This window comes from Triplophysa dalaica, chromosome 16 (assembly GCF_015846415.1).
Source record: "Triplophysa dalaica isolate WHDGS20190420 chromosome 16, ASM1584641v1, whole genome shotgun sequence".
Taxonomy (NCBI): domain Eukaryota; kingdom Metazoa; phylum Chordata; class Actinopteri; order Cypriniformes; family Nemacheilidae; genus Triplophysa; species Triplophysa dalaica.
The window spans coordinates 1,203,334-1,225,240 of record NC_079557.1 but is presented as its reverse complement, the minus strand read 5'-3'; the positions used below and the strand labels follow the sequence as shown (position 1 = coordinate 1,225,240).

Genomic DNA, 21,907 nt, shown 5'->3' with positions numbered 1-21,907 from the left:
TTTGTAAGTTACACTACAGAGAATAACTTTATTCAAAAGAGAAGCGTCTCAGTAGTTTAGCTGTTTTATATTGTGAATATGTTTCAGCGTATCCTCCAAACTCTGGATCAGTCACATTAAACATGATTAGAGCCAAATGAGAGAGAGATCTCAGCTATTTCCCCAGAGAAGAAGGAACATCTCATCATTTATATTACAACTGTGTCTCGGCTCCTCTTGACTGTAACTAAGCTCCATCAGAGAGAAAACTACATCTGCACAAACACTTTCATCCACAACACGTTACCATGCCAACCAGAACCTGGCAACATCATCTTGTTTAAAAAGCACAGGATGACACAGCAGGAGAACTAGCATTCACACAAACTTCATCCAGACACACTCAGGATTTGTGTTATGTCCCACTACAAAAGAAAAGTTTAAACGACACAGAACTTCTGAAACACTTTCAAGTTTTAAAAGTCAGTTTTCATAAAGCGGAGGCAACATGCTGTTTCATGCATTCGGACTTCTTTACACGGTTAAACGTGCCGGCTTCTCAAGCTTAGCATGGTCAACTTGTCAAAAAAACAGAACATGAATTCCAGTTCCGTAACAAGCTAAAAGGAGCCAGACATAAACTGTACGCGGTAAGTCACACCGAGTTGGCTACCTGTACTCAACATTAATATGAGACGGGCAGAAACTGCATGTTTTATCTCATTTATTTCAGCAGCAAGGACAACTACGCAAAGTGTAAAACGTTTTTTTTGCCCAAAATGTCTTGTAATATGGTTTTGAGGTGATTATATGATAACAGAATGAAAGTATTCTTAGTGAACTACTTCTTTAAATTGTTGTATTCAAAGCACTATTGTGAGCTAATGCACGTGCACACCTGAAAGCTAAACAAATCAGCCCATCTTTGCTCGGAGAAAGACAGCAGATGTGTTATCATGTTTTATTTATCTGCAATAAGTGCAAATCAATCAAAACCTGAAGAAGACAAAGAAAAGGAAAGACGGGCAAAAAAGATTAATGTGATATTTTAACATTTATAGAGTAACATCAGTCATACAGAGAGGAAAGAAGGAAGGAAGTAGGGAAGGAAGGAAGAAAGAAAGAAAAAGAATGAGGGAGGGAGGGAGGGAGAGGGAGAGAGAAAGAAAAAAATAAAGAAAGAAAGAAAAAAGAAGGAGGGAGGAAGGAAGGAAGGGAGAAATAAAGTAATGGAGGCAGTGATGGAGGCAGTGAGGGTGTTAAAGGCCACCAGAACTCTGACTCACAACCCTGAACACATTTATACACCCCCACTGTATACATCATCATCATCATCATGTCTATAACATCATACGTTAGGAATCGCTGGACTTTACATTACAGGCGTATGCAAAAGTTTCTCAATAAAATTAGGTTTCACCCCAAAATAAATGGCACTGGTTTCACATCACATCTAAAGCAAACAGAAGCACTTTTATCTCGTCCTGCTTTAATGTGTTCAATCGATTTAAATAAGTGATTCTACAATAACACTCTGGCAGGATTTTTATCTGCTTGCGATTTCAAAGCAACTGCAAATTTTGATATTCAGAACTAATCTGTGTTTGAAACTAGTTTTTATTTATTTGGTGTATTCAAGTGTTCTTCTTCAGTCGGGTCTATGTGAGGACCTGCAGCTCTTACAGCGCCTGAAATCTACACAGATAATAATAATAACAATAACACAGTGTCACTGTGAGGTGTTTGTGTGTTTGAGAGAGAGAGAGAGAGAGAGGCGTTTGGGTTGCCAGGTATTGCGTCAGCTTTATAACTGTTCGCTCTAATAAAAACAAACATTGTGTAAGATTGTGGTTGGTTCTCTCCATAGACCCCCCACACAACTCATACACCGAAGACACAAAACTTCAGTTTATTTATTCATGTGCTGCTATTTCGAAGCTTTCTCTTACAGTAGAGATGATTTGTTGTGCCCGCGGTTACCCATCAGGCTTTGGGGGAAACCAGACGGACCCTTGAACAGAAAACTCACCCGCTCGGACAGAAACCAACACCTGACTGAAACGCAAACTAACAACACATTTTAAAATCCGCCTTATTTACACTACACATTCAAAATGAATGCTTTACAGATGAGCGTGTGCATAAATGTTTCTGAATGAGACATCAACACAACAAAAACCTCCAGGTGAACCCAGAATAAACTACAGAGATGTTTTCTGGGCGTCTCTCGTTACGCAGGTGTGCTGGAGAGTTTTTAATCTCTCTCATATGATTGTTTTATTATTGTGGCTCTGAGACTCGACTGATCTGCATGTGAAAGGCTCAGAAACAACAGAATTAACTTCACTTTCTGTGGAACGGCCCTACGAGATTGAGATGAGACATTTACACCGCCCACAATTCTGCTGGAGTTGACCTAATATGTTTTCTAAATATATGTTTTAATGTAAACTGAAATGTCATTTTTAAACAGAGATGGCGATATAGAAGCAAAAATGACAGATTTCAGCTTTAAAATCGGCATGAAACAGAAGTAGCGATTGTTTTTATTGGGTATCGTGATGTATATCCAGGGTTTTTCCTGTATTGAGTATTTGAAGGCGTCCGCCTCCGTCAAATCCCGTGCCGCCTCATGTTGTGTTCCCACCAAACGCGTTAAGCTTAAGTGATTTACATGTTAAGTCAATGCAAAAACACGATAGGACATCCTGTTTCACGATTCACGCGACTGAGGCGGCGCCAATGACACCATTCGTGAATTGAGCGTTCAAGCCTTTGACGCGGGAGTTAAAAAATCTGAATTTTGCCGAAAATTAGTGCCGCGTTATCCTATCAGGAGCTTGCTCGAGTAGTGATGTGATTATGACATAGTGAGCGGAGGCAGAAATTCGAAAAAAACAATGGAGGACAAAATCATCGTCGCCTTATGTGGATACCCGGAGCTGTACAATACATCTTACTTTTATCCAAACAGGAATAAAAAGGATCTTGCTAGGAATAAAGTGAGTGAGAAGGTCGGACAATCTGGTAAATTGTAAAAACGCTCTGTGAAAATGTAGGGCGGGACTTCATTTGGTTTATTGAGTACTGATTGGATCGTTATAAATTGGGTGTTGCCAATTGATGGAGCCAGACATGCAATCCAGTTTGCAATCTGTCAATCATAAAAGTGCCATTCCTCATGAGCAGAAGTGAAGAGAGGTCGAGTCGAGGGGGGGAGGTTAACATTTTTAATTAAAGATTACAAGTGAAATTAATTTTTTAAAATAATGATGTGCACGGATAATTAATTTAGAATGAATACTGCAACACTGTGTAAATCAATTAGAATTGACAGATTTCATGCCGACTTTAAAGGAGCCAGTCTTTTCCTGTTTTTGAGGCTTTGATTATGTTTTTGGGTGTTTAACAATGTATTTTCCTGTTTCTAATAAAAAAAAAAAACGCTTTATATTTCACATACTTCAAGTCTATTGTTCAGCACTGTCTCTCTTCTCACAAAACGACTGGAATTCTTCAGGTCTATATAAAGTCCCTCCTTCCGTAAATGCTCTGATTGGTAAAGCTGACCAGGTCTGTCGTGATTGGTTCCCCGCTAGAGTGTGTGAAGATGTCCCACCCAAACCATATCAGCGAGCTTTCGCTTCTCAGGCAGTTGTGATTGGTCGGTCCCCCTCTCTGTGCACATGTATTCATAAACTTTGGCTTTGAGCAATAAACAGTAACAATGGCGTCAACTTCACTTTATCAGTTAAACACATGTGGATCCATCTAAGTGTAACGGAGGTCTGCTAGTGCAAAGTCAAACTTTGTGAGAGATCGCAAATTTTTGGTTCCTATTATGGGGTGGGAAATGACACCAGACCGAGTGGCGACAGACCTGTTATATGATGCAGGACTTCAAAGGACGTTTCATAGAAGTGTTTAAGAGGTAAGCGCACACACACAATATCAGTGTATTACACTGAACAGCTTTACAGCCGATGTTAAAGTCATGGAAGCTGTTATCTAACCGTTGGTTATCTTAGAATGTGTGTAGTTGAATTCCTATTATAAAACGGTCAGTTCTGGTCCTTGATTCTGATTGGCCGTTCTAAGCCATTATAAAATTCCTCGATACATAACGGCTGATCGCTGTACGTAGACTAAATATCATTTTATTTACTTTATTTTATAAAACCTTGCTACGCATATGTAATAACGGTTTCAAAAAATATAAAAGAAAGTAAAATAAGCTTTTGCATTTTATAACAGCTAAGTAGGTTTTAGGCACTCCGCTTCCCGTCGTGCCACAACGCCCTTAGCTGTTATAAAATGCACTGTAACCCACTGCTTCGCAGGGCTTATTGCTTTATTACCAGCTGTAGGACTGTGATGAAAGTGAAAGTAGTTTAGCGCTTAGCTCAGTCAAATGTTTAAAATCTCTGATAACCAAACACTCTTCTCTGAGGAAAGCCACGCCCCTTTTTTGGCATATTCCTTTGGGTGCAGGTTATTAAAAGTACGCTTAATAGTGACATCATATACCCGGGAAGTAGAGGGCTGTAGTCCAATCCAGCTGTTCTCTGTAGTCCTTGAAAAGCGAATTCTGTTAAAGACAATATCTCGCTTGGCACTGAACTTTGAGCTTTATCATTTTGCAGATATTATTTATGCTCTAACAGGAGCTTTACACACTAAATCAAGGTTGAAAAATGGGATCACGGGAAATGGGATCCTTAAGAACGATTTTTTTCTTTTTGTTTAATTTTTGTTATTTATTTCATGGGTTGAATGTCTTATTTCTCCTCTTTCGAGAAGTGTGTTTGGATTCCTATATTCTACCTGCTTCATAACAACAAAATCCCCTCTCGCTCATCAGAGCTGAACATTCAGACGCTCACACACACTTCATTTACACACATCCTCTTCAGATGCTCTGCCAAAATTCACATTTATTTCTTTTCCACTCGTATTTTCTCTGACAACAATCATTCACCCCGTAAACAGCCCGAGTGTAAACTCAGATTAAAGAAGATTGTTTGACGTCTCCCCGTGCGCCTTTTTGTGTGTTCTCTCCTCTGCAGTCGACTGTAAGATTTGGTTTAATTTAAACCCTCGCATCAAAGATGAAGAAAAACATGTTTTGAAAAAGAATAGCAAACAACAACATGCTGCATATTAAACCATTATCAACAATAGAAATATGTATGTTATTTCAAACAAACTGCACAGATGAAAACATTTGCAGTATAATCAACATTTCTCAACTTTGAATATTTGTGTTGCATTTAGCGCCGTCCTATTGGAGAGGACAAGACAGCCCTATAAACTCAAACTCATAAACGACAAAGCGAAACATTTTCAGGCCAAAATGCACAAAAAATAAATACAAATTTATGTCCCTAACGTATTTGTTAAGTTACACAATAACTTTTTGCCCATTTTGGGCATTTTATTTATGCATATAAAGACAAAAAAATGTACAAAATAAGAGAAAATGGAGTTCTGGCAACTTAAAGATACATCTTATTTATTATAAGAGAGAACGATGAACGAAGTATTTGAGTCACAATTACAAAAACTCACTAACAACTTTAATTTAACATTAATAAAAAAATTTAGGTCTGCTTACTTAAACCAACAAGTTCTCTTCATTTTTTTTAGTATTATCAAATTACCTGGGTTACTCAGCTGTCATAAATATGATGATATGTGAAACGTCATCCTGTCCTTTGCTTATTGAGAAGCATATTTCAAGAAATCACGCGCTGGGTTTCTTAAGCATCTTCGTGCTTTCATGCATGCGCTGGATTAATTCTGATTTCCTCCCAAATAAATCAGATGCAAACCTTTCAACTATAATGAAGGCGTGATTCTGCCCGGCTTCAGTTCTGTTCTGTCTACTTATTTCATTCACTGTATTCAAATCAACAACTATAACGCTCACAGAGAGCAAACGGTTGAGTCGGAGAGAATGACTGCAGGCGAAAACCAGCGTGAGAGACAAATGAGAGGGGCGGAAGTCATCGGATGTCCACTTAAGAGGTGAGTCAGAGGTTGCCAGGGCAACATAAACAATGTCTTGTAGTGATTAATGAGTGTGAGAGAGACTCCTGTGGCACAGGGTGGCAATGCCAATTACTTCACCCTAACGCCCGCGCACTCTCTCTCTCTCCCTCTCTCTCTCTCTCTCTCTCTCTCCCTCTCTTTGTCATGTGGAGAGCGTGTAATGTAACACAGCCTGTGATGCTACATGAAGGGCAGGAGGTCAAAGATTTAATTAGGTGAGAGAAAATGTCAAGGGGATGAGGCCAGCGACGCACACGAGTGAGCTGCAAGTGTGTGTGTGTACCTACTCAAAAGAATAGTTCAGCCCAAAATAAAACTTCTCTCATAATTTACTGGCTCTCATGTCATCTCAGATGTAGAGCCATAGAAAAAATTAGGAGAGCTCTCAAGTTTTGCCTTCAGTTGTCAGTTCTGCGTGTATTTTGTTCATATCAGCCCTGTGTCTATTGAATTTCTGCAGAAATAAACCTCAGGAGTGACAAAGTCCCCCAACAGCAATGCGGAAGACTGAGCGTACGCAAAGACATATAAAAATCTTATTCCATCATTTTAAACTGATCTTAAAATACATGTCAAACCATCAGTATTGTGTTGTTTAAACATGAACTTTTCTTTGCACTATTTAAAGTCCCACTGAAATGAAAATGACAATGCCTATTTTTCAGTCTATTCAGAAATATTGCACAGTCTATAGTTATTAGTTGATCAATGTGGTGTTCTCTTTTTAAAGCTTCTGTGCCCTCATAATCTTTGGTTAAAGTCTGAAAATGCACTTCCTTCCTGTATTGACTATCCATTTTAAAATGACGTATGAGGATGTGATTAATATAATACTTTAATGCAGGGCTGTCAAAAAATTAATCGTGATTAATTGCATCCAAAATCAAAATTTGTGTCCACATAACATGTCTGGGTACTGTGCATATTATTTATTTATTTATAAACATAAACACATACACATACTTTTATGTAGGATTTCTTTTTTTAATTTAAATATCTTTATTTATATTTACCAATAATTTTCAACTGTATATCAACATTTATTAATTGTTATATTGTACATTTTCTTAAATATATGTATTAATGTGTATGTGTTCATAAATACAACATTAATATGCACAATACATAAACATATTTCCCGTGAAAAACGTATATTCTGGATGTGAGCCTCTAACTTCAAATCTTAGTGAGTTTTGCATGTTAGAATTTGACAACAAGCCACGAGAAACAATGAGATTATCAACATATTGCCATCTTGGAATTTAGGTTTTTTTGTAATTTTGCTGAATAAGCACAAAAATGAAAATAAGCTTTAAATGAAAAAAAAAACATAAACATCTGAGATGGCATAAAGTGTTTAAATTATAAGAGACTTTTTATATTTAAAGTACATTTTTTCCAGGGACATTTGGGATGTGCTCATTTGCTCATTTTTCTTAAAGCTTTCTATCGATGTTTCATCATTCATCAGCTGAATAAAACTGTATCTTTATTGTTACAGTTGTGGTGTGAACTTTGCTATTCTCTTACACTTAAAACAGTTTTTAAAACTTTATCTTTTTCCGGTAGTTGCTGTGAACAGACCTTCAAGGCATCTATAGTTTTTTTCTGTGACTTCAGCGCCGGCTTCAGCTAATAACAGGTTTAATCATCTCTGTCTCCACGCTAAACGCCGCGTCCGCTCTTCACGGTCGTGTCATCGCCGATTCCTCTCGACGCCCTCCTGTTAAAAACTCCCCATCCCAGCATTCAACCTCGAGTCTGACTCACAAATCTGATGAGATCCGCTATAGTGGACGCAAGTAACTTCTGACAATTGCAAAACAGCGATAATGAGGAGAGATTATTTATTCGCCATCTGACATTCAAGGAATGTCAAAAAGATATTTAAATATCATCAAACTTACTTGGAGACGGCACGGCTGCTGTGTTGCCATGGGAACAGGACGTTTCCGACGGCGGCGCGGTAGCTGTAGACGCCGAGAAGGCCGAGCGCCAGGGCGATCTTAGACACCAGCGAGCAATGCCTCTGGATGAGGAGGAAGATGAGAGCGAGAGAGAGAGCCGCCAGCAACGACAGAAACATCTTGTGATCTCCACTGAAACACAAAATAAACAACAACACTTCACCTTTACACACACACACACTGAATAGAAAACAGCATGAAGACAAATAGCGTCTGATCTGAGATTAAAACACACAAGCGCAGGTTTATTTTACTTCAAGAACGGCTTCTGTCCTTTCCTCTGGATTATTAGACTTTAACACATGATTTGACATATTAAAGGGATAGTCCACCCAAAAATGAAAATTCTGTCATCATTCACTCACCCTCCAGATATTTGGAAGAATGTTAGTCATTTTCACTTCTGTAACATTATTGATTACTGTAGTTGGAAAAATAAAATGGTCAAATGTGGTGTTTCTTCAAAATATCTCATTTTGTGTTCAACAGAAGAAAATAAAAACATATGTTCATCCTACTATGGCAGTGGATGATGTCACAGAACTGAAAATTGCTAACATTTTTACAAATATCTTTCTCTGTCTTCATCAGAACAACAGATTTGAAACAACCCCAGGGTGAGTAACTGATGACTGAATTTTCATTTTTTGGGTGAACTATTCGTTTAACATAAAATTCATGCACAAAATTCACAGTTTACAATGAACATTTGCACGTTAAAGACACTGGCACACATACTAATATATTTGAATAAACACACATCTTAAATCACTGTCTTAATTTGTGTTTTTTATTTCACTATTTCACTATAAAATGCATAAGAGTCAGGTGCAGTGTATCAGACAGGCGTACTGTACACTATAAACCTCAATGTTGAAAGTACTTAAATAGATAAAGTAGTGTAAACTTAATTTTATATAAACCATTGTACTAACTTAAATATTTAAATATTTGGAGTTCCTGTAACTAACAAACTAACCTCCTACTTTTGAGAAAGTTCAACTTCATACAAACCAGGTTAATTCCAGACGATTTGTTTAGAATGATTTTCAGGTCCCAGCATGCTTTGCGTGAAACTGCATTAGGCGAATACATTTTGAAATCAAGTGTTATTTTGTATGTTTTTAGAAAGGATAAATCCTTGTTAATGATGAAACTTCATTGCTACAAGACAATGTGTTTAGCACCGCCCCCACTGAAATCTCATTGGTCCTGCTCCACGTGCATCTAAAACAGGCAACATTAATGAGGAGAGATTCTGAGAAACGTGGCTAAAAAATACAAGCCGAACTTAAAAAGGAAACGTGTATTAACTATCATTGAAAGAAAAGGTCGCTATGGGTTTTAAACTCTGTTAATGCATCAAAACGATGCCTTGATTGGCAGCTCCCTATGTTAGTAAGACAGCTAGTGATAGATAGACAGACAGACCGAGAGTGAGATGGAGAGAAAGAATGAAGACGAGAGGGCACGACTGCATGGAAGTAAAGGAGAAAAGACGCAGAAGAGAGAATTTTCATCCCATTGCCGGTGACCCTGAGCGTCTGCGTGCGCTCCATCTATCTGCTTCCAGACACATGCAGAAGAATACTAATGCGTTCAACACACACGCGTGCATAAATGTGTGTTTCAGCAGGTCGGTGTTGAGCGTGAGGGCACGAACGATCGTCACGGATGTGTGAGGAAAATACTGATTCATCTCCAAACGCGACCTGCTTACATAGACAACATCTGAGGTTACAAAAGAAGAAGAAGAGGAGGATTCTGGGTAATGTTCTCCGTCTAAAGGACAGTATTGTGTAGACAACACAACACGGCTCATTTATGACAGCGAATGTTTACTCAACGGACACCGGTTTCTAAGTGAACACCACACAACGCTCATCCAATTTAACTGGCAGAGAAATGAGAACGGTGTGTTGTGTCGGAGTAAAGGCAGATAATAGCGAAGCGGGTCAACGCAGGGTGATAACACACCTGTCAATCCGACGAAGCCAGAACCCGTGTGAAACAGGAGCAAATGACTTTATTTGTGAAATCGCTCGCAGGTCCAAAGTTCAGCTGATGCTTCATGAAGTTTGTCTATTAAACTCTTGTATAAGACGGAGATAATGTGTCACTTTTGTATGAATCAGACGTAATTACAAGACATCATTAAATTCATTTGGAGCATATCAAAAGGTGTTTTTCTTAAGATGAAAAATGACAATCCTTTCATTTCTTAACATCTCTTCATCCTCATGACTTTTCTGCAGAACGCAAAAGAAGCTTCATTGGAAGAACCCCATTGACTTCCGTTGCTATTTCATTCATACACACTTTGAATAACATTAGTAAATAAATAAGTCCTCAGCCAAAATATCCCCAGAAAAATGATGCTCGATTAAAGCTGTGCACGATTTTCTTTTATAACAGGTCTGCTTGGAAGGAAAATATTTCTTTCTGAGACATCGTCTCCCTAAGGATCTCTCGCATCCGAGCGATGAAATATTAATCACTGCAAACCATAACAATGATGTGAGCCGTACACACAAACACAGATCCAACAGGAACTTAAAGATGAAAGCTTCTGGATAAAAACAAAAGCAAGAGGAATCAAAGCTAAATCGATATGTTATTCTGATCGAGCACAAGAAACACAAGAACAAACAAACACACATATAAATATATAAACATCAGAACATCAATCCAAGACAATCACAGATTGGATTAAAACAAGCTCAAGTTGACACATGAAGAATAATACTAGAAAAATTACTAATACTAATATGGATACAAAAAATACAAAAAGCTTCCTTTGGATGAGACGTTAAACTGAAGATGTCCTTCCAATAAGAGTATGGCATCCTGACAGAGAAAACGTCTCGTGTGTACTGAAGGCTTTTTAGACGTGTGCTACAGGTGATTCTCTTTAGAGATGGAAGCTATTGATCTCTGATATCATTAGAGAAGAAACTTCAATATAAAGCACCGCAAGCCCCGTCTAAATGTGTGCTTTGTGTAAGACGTCTCAATACACACTTCAGACACCAAACGCCCCATTTAAGCAGCTCAGCGCGCCCATCTGACGACATCCTTCACTAACATTACACAAGGATTTACTGAACAAATGTAAAAAATGAAAAGCTACCAAAGTTCTTGCCCTGTCGCGAACACCACCACCGTTTAACACATTTCATGTCACTCAATCAGAAAATTATTCAACAATCAGGCGAAACAAAACCCTGAAATCAGAGGGTGAGTTTGACATGTGGGGGCCGCACTTGAGAGAAAGTTTAGTTCAAGTGCATCTGAATAATTCAACATCCTGACATTAAACCCAGTTTTTGCTTGTGAAATAAAATTAGTTATGCAGAGGAAAGAGAATTCTGGGAGTTTCACCATCACTCCGTCACTCTTGAGTGTTTCTGTGTGACATCACGCTGATATCTGATTGGCTGACCGGTCAGGTTCTGGCATGGAGTGGTGCTGGTACCAGCCAAACCATCTGCCTGCCAGTATCACACCACTGAGAGGTGTGTGTGTGTAGAGAGTCCAGATTCACAGATCAGACAGAAGTGATGTGTGTCCGGGAGATATATTTATCAAACAAACTGCAAGAGATTTTCTCAAATATCCAGCCAGTTGACAAACAGCCGTTCACAAGATGAACTTTACATGCATGTGGAGGCCGTATATTAGGTTCTGTAACCATTTCTTTAAGTGTTTCAGCATTTGTAATGAACTGCAATGTTTTTTCCGTTCGCCAGTCCTGTGGTGACAAATGAACTTTTAAAAGTGCCTGAATGATTAATACAATGCCAACTAACTAATAACAATGCTTAACCAAAGAGAGAAATTACAGTTCTTTAGCCGAGCAGCTGCTCCGTTTTTTATAAAACAGAGGTTTGATTAACTCAAACGGCTACACAACACCAGGCATGTGAATATAAACCCTGGAAAAGAAAGAAAGAAAGAAAGAAAGAAGGAAAGAAGGAAAGGAGAAGAGAAAGATAGAAAGAAAGAAAAAAGGAAAATAGAAAAAAAATGAATGAAAGAAAGAAAGAAAGAAAGAAAGGAAAAAAGAAAGAAAGAAAGAAAGAAAGGAAAAGAGAAAGAAAGAAAGAAAGATAGAAAGACAGAAAGAGAAAAAAGAAAGAAAGAAAGAAAGAAAGAAAGGAAAAGAGAAAGAAAGAAAGAAAGGAAAAAAGAAAGAATGAAAGAAAGGAAAAGAGAAAGAATGAAAGAAAGAAAGAAAAAAGGAAAAGAGAAAAAAAAGAATGAAAGAAAGAAAGAAAGAAAGAAAGGAAAAGAGAAAGAAAGAAAGAAAGGAAAAAAGAAAGAAAGAAAGAAAGAAAGGAAAAGAGAAAGAAAGAAAGAAAGAAAGGAAAAAAGAAAGAAAGAAAGAAAGAAAGAAAGGAAAAAAGAAAGAAAGAAAGAAAGGAAAAGAGAAAGAAAGAAAAAAGGAAAAGAGAAAAAAAATAATGAAAGAAAGAAAGAAAGGAAAAGAGAAAGAAAGAAAGAAAGAAAGGAAAAGAGAAAGAAAGAAAGGAAAAGAGAAAGAAAGAAAAAAGGAAAAGAGAAAAAAAAGAATGAAAGAAAGAAAGGAAAAAAGAAAGAAAGAAAGAAAGAAAGGAAAAAGGAAAAGAGAAAAAAAAGAATGAAAGAAAGAAAGAAAGAAAGGAAAAAAGAAAGAAAGAAAGAAAGAAAGGAAAAGAGAAAGAATGAAAGAAAGAAAGAAAAAAGGAAAAGAGAAAAAAAAGAATGAAAGAAAGAAAGAAAGGAAAAGAGAAAGAAAGAAAGAATGAAAGAAAGAAGGAGACAGAGGAAGAAAGCAAGAAAGAAAGAAGGAATGAAAGAAAGAAAGAAAGAATGAAAGAATGAAAGAAAAAAAGAAAAAGAGAAAAAAAAGAAAGAAAGGAAAAAAGAAAGAAAGAAAGAAAGGAAAAGAGAAAGAAAGAAAGAAAGAAAGAAAGGAAAAAAGAAAGAAAGAAAGAAAGGAAAAGAGAAAGAAAGAAAGAAAGAAAGAAAGAAAGGAAAAAAGAAAGAAAGAAAGAAAGGAAAAGAGAAAGAAAGAAAGAAACAAAGAAAGGAAATAAGAAAGAAAGAAAGAAAGAAAGGAAAAAAGAAAGAAAGAAAGAAAGGAAAAGAGAAAGAAAGAAAGGAAAAGAGAAAGAAAGAAAAAAGGAAAAGAGAAAAAAAATAATGAAAGAAAGAAAGAAAGAAAGGAAAAGAGAAAGAAAGAAAGGAAAAGAGAAAGAAAGAAAAAAGGAAAAGAGAAAAAAAAGAATGAAAGAAAGAAAGGAAAAAAGAAAGAAAGAAAGAAAGAAAGAAAGGAAAAAGGAAAAGAGAAAAAAAAGAATGAAAGAAAGAAAGAAAGAAAGGAAAAAAGAAAGAAAGAAAGAAAGAAAGGAAAAGAGAAAGAATGAAAGAAAGAAAGAAAAAAGGAAAAGAGAAAAAAAAGAATGAAAGAAAGAAAGAAAGAAAGAAAGGAAAAGAGAAAGAAAGAATGAAAGAATGAAAGAAAGAAGGAGATAGAGGAAGAAAGCAAGAAAGAAAGAAGGAATGAAAGAAAGAAAGAAAGAAAGAATGAAAGAATGAAAGAAAAAAAGAAAAAAGGAAAAGAGAAAAAAAAGAATGAAAGAAAGAAAGAAAGAAAGAAAGAAAGGAAAAGAGAAAGAAAGAAAGAAAGAAAGAATGAAAGAAAGAAGGAGATAGAGGAAGAAAGCAAGAAAGAAAGAAGGAATGAAAGAAAGAAAGAAAGAAAGAAAGAATGAAAGAATGAAAGAAAAAAAGAAAAAAAGAAAAAAGGAAAAGAGAAAAAAAAGAATGAAAGAAAGAAAGAAAGAAAGGAAAAGAGAAAGAAAGAAAGAAAGAAAGAATGAAAGAAAGAAGGAGATAGAGGAAGAAAGAAAGAAAGAAGGAATGAAAGAAAGAAAGAAGGAATGAAAGAAAGAAGGAAAGAAAGAAAGAAAGAAAGAAGTGCGTGTAATCTGTGACCCCAGAGAAACCCAGAGCTGTTGTTCTCTCACCTGTTGAGCCAGTGTCCAAAGTCAGGCAGGTGTGCCCACTGCACCCCAGTGTGATTGAGTGACCTCAGCAGACGACAGCAGGTCAGGGTCAGCAGCGGGGTCGCCAGAGCCAACCACTTCTCTGACCCTGCGCTCATCCCCAGCTCCACCGCCGGAGAGAAAGAGGAGAAAGACTCTTCCTCTCCACCCTCCTCCTGTTCTCTGAAGTACTTCCTGCAGACGTCCTGGAAGACGGCCAGACACAACGTGTTGAGCAGAAAGAACCAGGTCTGATGTTCCTCCTCGATGAAGCTGCTGGAGGCCAAACTGAGCGTGTGACCCACTGTCCCGACCAACAACACAACGTCCAGCTCTGAGAGAGTCCAACCAGAACCCTGACAGACACACACAGAGACGGAAGACACAGAAGAACACAAAAGATTTGACTTTAAACTGGTGTTTGGTTTGTCAGCTCGATGAGGTCATGAAGCACAACACAACACTGCGGTCAAATACAAACACAAATCAATAAACACTGTGACGGTCAGATGATGAAGAGATGTGAGAGGTGGAGCACAGGGAAGAATAACAAACAAGAGAAACACCAGACCCTCTGTGACCCCACACTGACCTGTGTCCAACACACTGTCAAACAACTACACACACAAACTTTGACTCCCACTGTGTGTAAGTACAGGACAGCTGAGAGCACAGCAGTAACAACTCAGAAGAAAAGTGATGACAACTAAGTAACACACACACACACAAACTAAAACACACACACGCAAGCACACACACACACACTCAAGCACACACACACAAGCGCTCACACCACCTCAAACACATGAACATGCACACACACACATAGACAATCACACTCATACACAAACAAACTCGAAAACACACGCACACAAACACACTGAAACACACACACGTACGCACACAAACTCAAACACACACAAACTCAAACACACATACACAGTCAGAGTCTGGTTTAATAATGTCATGCTTATTGATCGTTGTGTTTGGTATGTGTGTGTGTGTTTGGTCATGATGGATCTGACTTTGTGCAGCCGTGATGCGTGTTACCACTGGAATCGGTCACATCTCTCTAGTGTGACAAGGCCTCGCCGCGGCAACCAACAGTTAGCCATTCATCACCGTGGGCAACACCTGAATTGAAGTCTGCCGCATACAAACACGGTCTGACATGAAATAAAATCTCTCTTCTCATCCTTTACCTTCTCTCTGGGGAATCTCTGAAAGCACAAGAGCTTCACACAAAAGTCCTGCAGTTGTGTGCTGAGAGTTTATTGTGCCGAGATCTCTGATGGTTTCATCATTACAGAAGCGAGATCAGGACGCTTACTAATCTATATGATAATGCAGAAACACAGAGAACAAGTTTCATGAAACGTCAAATTCTGCACTTTACATTATTTAACGCATTCTTCATGAAGTCATTGCTGTGATTTGGGATAAAGACTGTAAACAATCTAAACCACGGCTGAACAGCTATTGGTTAACGCCAAAAGCTAAAAAGTCCAATCTGATTGGCTATCTGACACGCACATGTGTAACTGACATCGTTGCTCATCCAGACACACTTATAGTGATCAAACACTGGTGCTGATGTGTAAACACAGATGCTCATAAGTTATTTAATAATAAACATCCTCCTCCTCTCCATTCATGAGCTCTTTATAACCAAATAAGACTAATGTTGCCATTGGCATCTCTAGTTTAATTCTCTCTTGTCTTCTGTTCTGATGATCAGGAGGTCAGCACTGACTTTATCTATGAAAGTAATGTGTGATGGAGAGACAGATGAATGTCACAATTCACTTCAGCAACAGAAATAATAAAGTCCACATCGGTAAAATCAACATGTCATTTACCTTTTCTGTTGAAGCGCCGGTGTTTAAGGTCATTTTACAATCACAATATCAGAATGATTAAATGACAGAAATGATTGTCAAGCTGAACACCTGAAGACACTGAAAACTGAATAATTGCCAAAAATCATATTCTGTGTATGTCACACGAGTCATTAAACAGAGAGTGACTGATGCTGAAGATGACACACACAGACACACACACACGCACATATACACAAGCACAAACACACACACAAACATATGCACGCACACACACACACACTCAAACACACACAAACTCAAAACATACTCAAACACATGCACAAACACACATACACAAGCACAGACGCACGCACACATGCAAATAAACTCTCATATCAGCTCTGGAGATGGAGTTCATATGTTCATGTCCTCATACAGAGACGCAGACAAATGCACGAGCGAGCGTCACACGTGTGTAGTAATAGTTAAACTGTGCAGCTCATTCACATTCAGGCAAAACAAGCAGATGACAGATTTAAAGGCGCCTTCGCTATTCCTTCCCTGTTTCCACATCATGGAAATCACAGGACTGTAAACATGCAGCAGGAAAAATAATAAACATTATATAGGGCAAATGGTGTTTCAAGCCCAGCTGGAATCTGATCAACCGCATGTCATCCTGAAGCTTAACTTACAGTGAACATTAGCTTAAGAGTGTAATGATGTTTACGCTGAACCCAGAACAGGACAAGAGCTCAATCAAGACCCAATTCAAAAGAGCTCCTCTGCTGTTTGAAGAAAAAACTTTGAAGGGTTTCAGAAGCGAAGCGTGACACCACAAGATCCTCTTACCTTAGTGGGGGTCTTAGTGCTGGTGGGCATCCTCCTTGCCGCCATTGCAACCAGAGCACACATCAGGGCGGAGGCGAGGATGATGAGGGTGAACACTAGGACCCAGGGGAGACTGCAGAGGTAGCAGAGACCACCGGCAGAGGTGCAGATGAGCACATGCAGGGCGGAGCCCAGCAGACACAGCAGGTAGAAGGGCAGCGAGAACAAAGACGCCGCCAACGGGATGTCCACCACCGCTTCTCTGCTCAACGCCTCCGGCATAGCCAACAGCAGTAAGATCAGAACCTGAAGAGATTTAAAAGAAGAGCTTTCAAAACCACCGTCTTTAAACCGGTGTGTGTTTACACCGGCTAATAAAATCACGTACATCTGTTTCATGAGGATCTTATGTCCTGGAAAAGATGGGCTACAAATAATGCTTCTTCACACAAAACCCTGGATTTGTCATGAAGCAAATTCTCGATACCTCCCGCTATAAAAGATGGAGATTTAAAAGGGTCTCTGACTCAATACACCGACCGTCAAACGCCGGCTTTGAAACTCTCATCCGGTCCCCGTCCACTTCACACACTCGTGTGTTCCTTAATGGACATTTCTCCACAGGATGCTACGCTTGAGCCACAGTTTGAAGAGTCACATGAAAAACGTAACTTCCTGTTAGAAACTTTACCATTAGAACTTGAGCTTGGGAGTCCGAAACAGTCCAGTTTATATATTTAACAGAGTGAAGAATGCAGATCATCTGTGATAAAACCTTTATGAGATTTAATGTGTATACGGATTATTCCCCATCAGAGAACATAACTCTTGATTTTCTCTTTTTAAACCTTTCCATTCCAAATATCCTTCTGAGAAAGTCTGCTGAAAATGATCAGCTGTTTCTCCGCCATCTTGTTTCTTGGTGAAATCTGGTGCAGGTAGGGCTATCTGTGAATGTGGTGGTGTTTGTTGCTCACATTTATTTTGACATTTTTCAAAACTGTTACTCGTTGTGCCGCCTGCTGCTTGGCCAAAATGGGACTGTTTTTTGCTGGATAAAACAGCAGGATTAAATCAATACGGACAGTTACAGACTCTCTTACAACACCACCAGATTCCTTCATTAAATCTTCATTAATATCTTCCTTCCTATATAAAGTCTTGTTGATTTCAAAAGATTCTAGCGTTTTTCATAACACACTCTCTGAAATATCCCCAGCAGTCTTCTCAAGAGAATTAGTTTTTAACTCTTTTTCTGTTTGCAGGTATATTTTACAGGTTCATATAAATTGAAGCAAAATGAAGCAAAACCAGTCGATACTGAAACAAACAATGCGTCTGAAATCGCACAGTATGACAGTACGTACTGATTTAAATGAAGTGTCCACCTATCGATCATTAAAACAGTACATAATATAGTATGTGTGGGGGTTGTATGAATAGATTTCTGACGTACTGTATCCACCATGTTCTGTGACCCGTATGCTCTTTGAACTATGACGTATCAACATCAACCTGTACCTAGGTGTCAGTACAAAGTCAACCATAATTCATTCACGAGTAGGGATGTAACTATTGACCGTGAGCCGATTGAAAATGGATTATAATATGTGACGATTTAAGCCGGTCGAGATGTTATTTGAATCGCAATACCTGTTTTGAACAGCAGGGACCAGTGTGTTCACTGCTCACTTGGAATAAACGCATATGCTGATGTTTCCTAAATTGTAGTTTGTTTATTTATTAAAGATACTTTTGTATTATTAATTTTTCATTTGATTTGGAATTTGTTTTAAAATTGCAGTTTAGTTTTGTTATTTGACACAAAATATATTTTAGTTTTACCAAGAAATGTGCAGCATTTGAGAAATAATAAAAGGGCAGTTGTTCGTTTCTAATTTGTCTCAACTCATTTTGTAAAAATAAACCGTGAACGAATCGTATCGTGAATCGCATCGTGAGCGGAGTGAATCATTACATCCCTGTTCACAAGAAATCCATTAACCTCTAATTCATTAATCTTTCTCTCTATGTAAAACGGACCCCCGCTTTGAAGTTTTTTACATTTTGAAGTTTTGACCGTTGCTCACCTCCAGTTGCATCATGGGATAGAGAAGCGTCCATCTGATGCACAGTCACATATCTCGGCGGAAGCATTTGACCATCCAGGTATTTCTCGCCTACTGTTTTGTGCCTTTACTCTAAAAAAGTAAGGTACTTAAAATGTTTTTCACAGCGATCCCATAGAAGACATTTAGTCAAAGGTTCTTTAAAGAACCATCTCTTTCTTACGTTTTTATAATCTAAAGAACCTTTTTCAGCCATAAAGAACCTTTTGTGAATCACAGCGAAACTGTAGAATAACCATTTCTGGTCCACGGAGAAACATTCTGTCAAAAGTTATTTGAAGAACCATTTCTTTCTAATCTGAAGATTCTTTTCCACCATAAAGAAACTTTTGTGAAACCGAAAGATTGTTCAGATTTTAAAGGTTCTATATGGAACCAAAAAGTTCTTCTATGGCATCGAAGAACCTTCTGGAGCACCTCTTTTTAAGAGTGTAGTGAGGTTTCATCATGCTCCTCATGACTCTTTTTCTACATGCATACAGTATGGAAGTAGGCGATTTCGGAAGCACAGAAAGACCTTCAAACGAGTCCAAAAAAATGTGTAAAAGGTTCGACACAGCGATGCCGTAGAAGAACCGTTTCTGGTTCCACGGAGAACCATTCAGTCAAAGGTTATTTAAAGAACCATCTATTATCTTTTTATAATCCAAAACCAAAAGAACCTTCTGTGATGCAACAAGGTTCTTGGGATGTTAAAGGTTCTTTAAGGAACTATATAGACCAAAAAGGTTCTTCTGAACTCTCATTCTGTCTCCTGTATTCTACTGTAAACACAATCCAATGAATTCTCAATAATAGTAAAACAACTAGGTACTGACATACAATAATCTGTTTCAATCTAAAATACACGACAAAATTAAAGCAAAATGTGTTGCAATAAAACACAGCTTCATATTTTAATGTCAGACCCAAGGCTGTATGGTCTGTTTTTTCCTCCTATACAGCAAAACATTTCAACAGAGAGAAAATCCTCAGGTATGTGACTCCTGTGAGACGTTCAGGAGAGTGTGTAGTGTTAATAATTTGGAGTCATCGCTCAGGGGACACACAGAATCAGAACAGCCGACGGAGTCTAAATGATGTTCTTTCATGCAGTTCACCTCAAGAGAAAAAGCACTATGCAAAAATCAAACAGCAACACTTCATTTGATACACTGATAAAAGCAAACGCACAGCATCTTCAGGTAGGAAGAGCGTTTCAAGAGCGTTCGTATTTTTATTAAAATGCGACACTTACTCTCTTACATGTTTATATTTTGTCCATATTTTAGAATAAATATGAACTGATCAAAATTATGAAATAAAACAAAGGGAACTATGGGAATTATGTTGTAACTATAAAAATAAAATCAATTGTGAAATATTTGATCATGTTCGGTGTAATCACCTTTTGACTAGGGCTGTGCGATATATATCGCGATTCACTCTAATTATACACATCTAAATGGATTCTGAAATCAATTCGATGTTTTGTGCACAGCTCTAGCGTGAACTAGGGCTGTTTGATCAAATTACTACAAGATTGAGTCGCTTATTACATTCATTTGAAAAAGCAACACTCGTCAAACATCATCACTATAAATATACTTATTATTTATTTGCAGAAATTATTGTCTTGTCATTCTCTGAAGCAGCTTCTCAAGGTCTCACTGAGTTACCATCTATTCTCTTTCTCCCTAATTCAAAGTCATCCATTTAAAAAAAAAAATTTTTTTATTAAATAAAATGTTATTCTGGGTTCACACCAAACGCGAACAATCGCATTGCACACTTATTTTGACTTGCGAGAAAAGTTTGTGACACGATCTGACAGGTATTTTCAACCTTCAATGAAGACGAGACTGAAACACGTTCATGGCTTTTGCGCCATCCGATTCACATCATTCGCACTTCCTGCCGCGAGTTTGCGTCAGTACGCGTCTTTGCATTGACTTTGTATTTAATTTACTAGCGCAAAACGCCTCATTTGTGTTTGGTGTGAACCCAGTGTTAAAAAACTAACGATTGATTGCAACATTATATTTTTGTCTACTAAACTAAATTTGTATATTTAGGCGTACACTTTCAGATTAAATTGTTTTAAAATAGCAAGAAAAATCTCACTCAAGTGTCTGAAAACCTATGACCGGTGGTGTACATGAGCCAGAATGAGATGTGAGATGCAGCACAACGTTACTGGAAAATAACTTGGATAAGTTTGGACCAGCACGATGATCAACTTTCATTTTTCTTTTTCTTTTTTTAGGAGAGGAAACACTTGATCACACTGTACATCCCAGGTGTGACGGAGGGATGGATGAGATAACCTTGACTGATATTCTATGTGCATGTGAGTCCCGTCCCACCACAGTCCAACAGTTGTATAGTTATAGTAAGTGCAATCTCTAATGGAAGCACTGCAGTCAATCAATACTCAATCCAGCCATATAAGATCTAAAAGACAGAGTCCACTGGGATGAGGAACATGAGAATGTCATAAAGTCTGAGGTCAGATGATATTGAGCCGTTCATTTGCTCGTTCGTTCCTCAGAGAGGACTAAATAAACACGCTTGTTATTTGTATTTTGTGATCAATCATTCAATATGATTCAAGCAAGTATGTACATATATTTTTGAATCAACTCTGCTGTTTGAAGGACCAGAAGCAGCTCTTTCTATAGTAAGAGACACTACGACACCTGACCTCATATTAGAAGTGGATATATAATAAATGCTATAACACATGACACAGTTACGAAAGAGGAAATGTTAAAACAGGTTTCAAGGAGCTGGAGGGAATTGTGCAGAGCCAAGTCTCTCCGACCGGCACGGAGTCTGGATGCGATGAGTGCCGCGAGGACTGGCGGGATCTTGATTGTGAATGTGAGGGAGGAGAGAGACTAATTAAACTTATAATGAGCTGGCAGAGAGACTGGAGTCCTTCACACACACACACAAGACCTCTGAACTCACATCACGTCTCCTCATTACTGAACCAGTCGAGTATACAGAACAAAATACAGACCTCAGTCAGAACAGACCCTCTCATTTCAATTAACACACACACACACAACTAGACTGTAATTGAAGCATTAACTCATATGTGTTCATCAGAACAAATA

The 21,907-nt window shown here is 38.1% G+C and overlaps 1 protein-coding gene across 1 annotated transcript in view; it reads right to left on the bottom strand.

Annotated features, from left to right (window-relative positions):
• The window catches only part of pigg (phosphatidylinositol glycan anchor biosynthesis class G), a 56,444-nt gene that overhangs the window by 9,085 nt on the left and 25,452 nt on the right, over positions 1 to 21,907 (bottom strand). The window contains exons 8-10 of the mRNA XM_056770453.1: positions 16,699 to 16,983; positions 14,009 to 14,382; positions 7,938 to 8,129 (exon numbers count right to left, since the gene is read on the bottom strand). Coding sequence (XP_056626431.1) covers positions 7,938 to 8,129; positions 14,009 to 14,382; positions 16,699 to 16,983 — 851 coding nt within the window. The remainder of the gene's footprint in view (positions 1 to 7,937; positions 8,130 to 14,008; positions 14,383 to 16,698; positions 16,984 to 21,907) is intronic.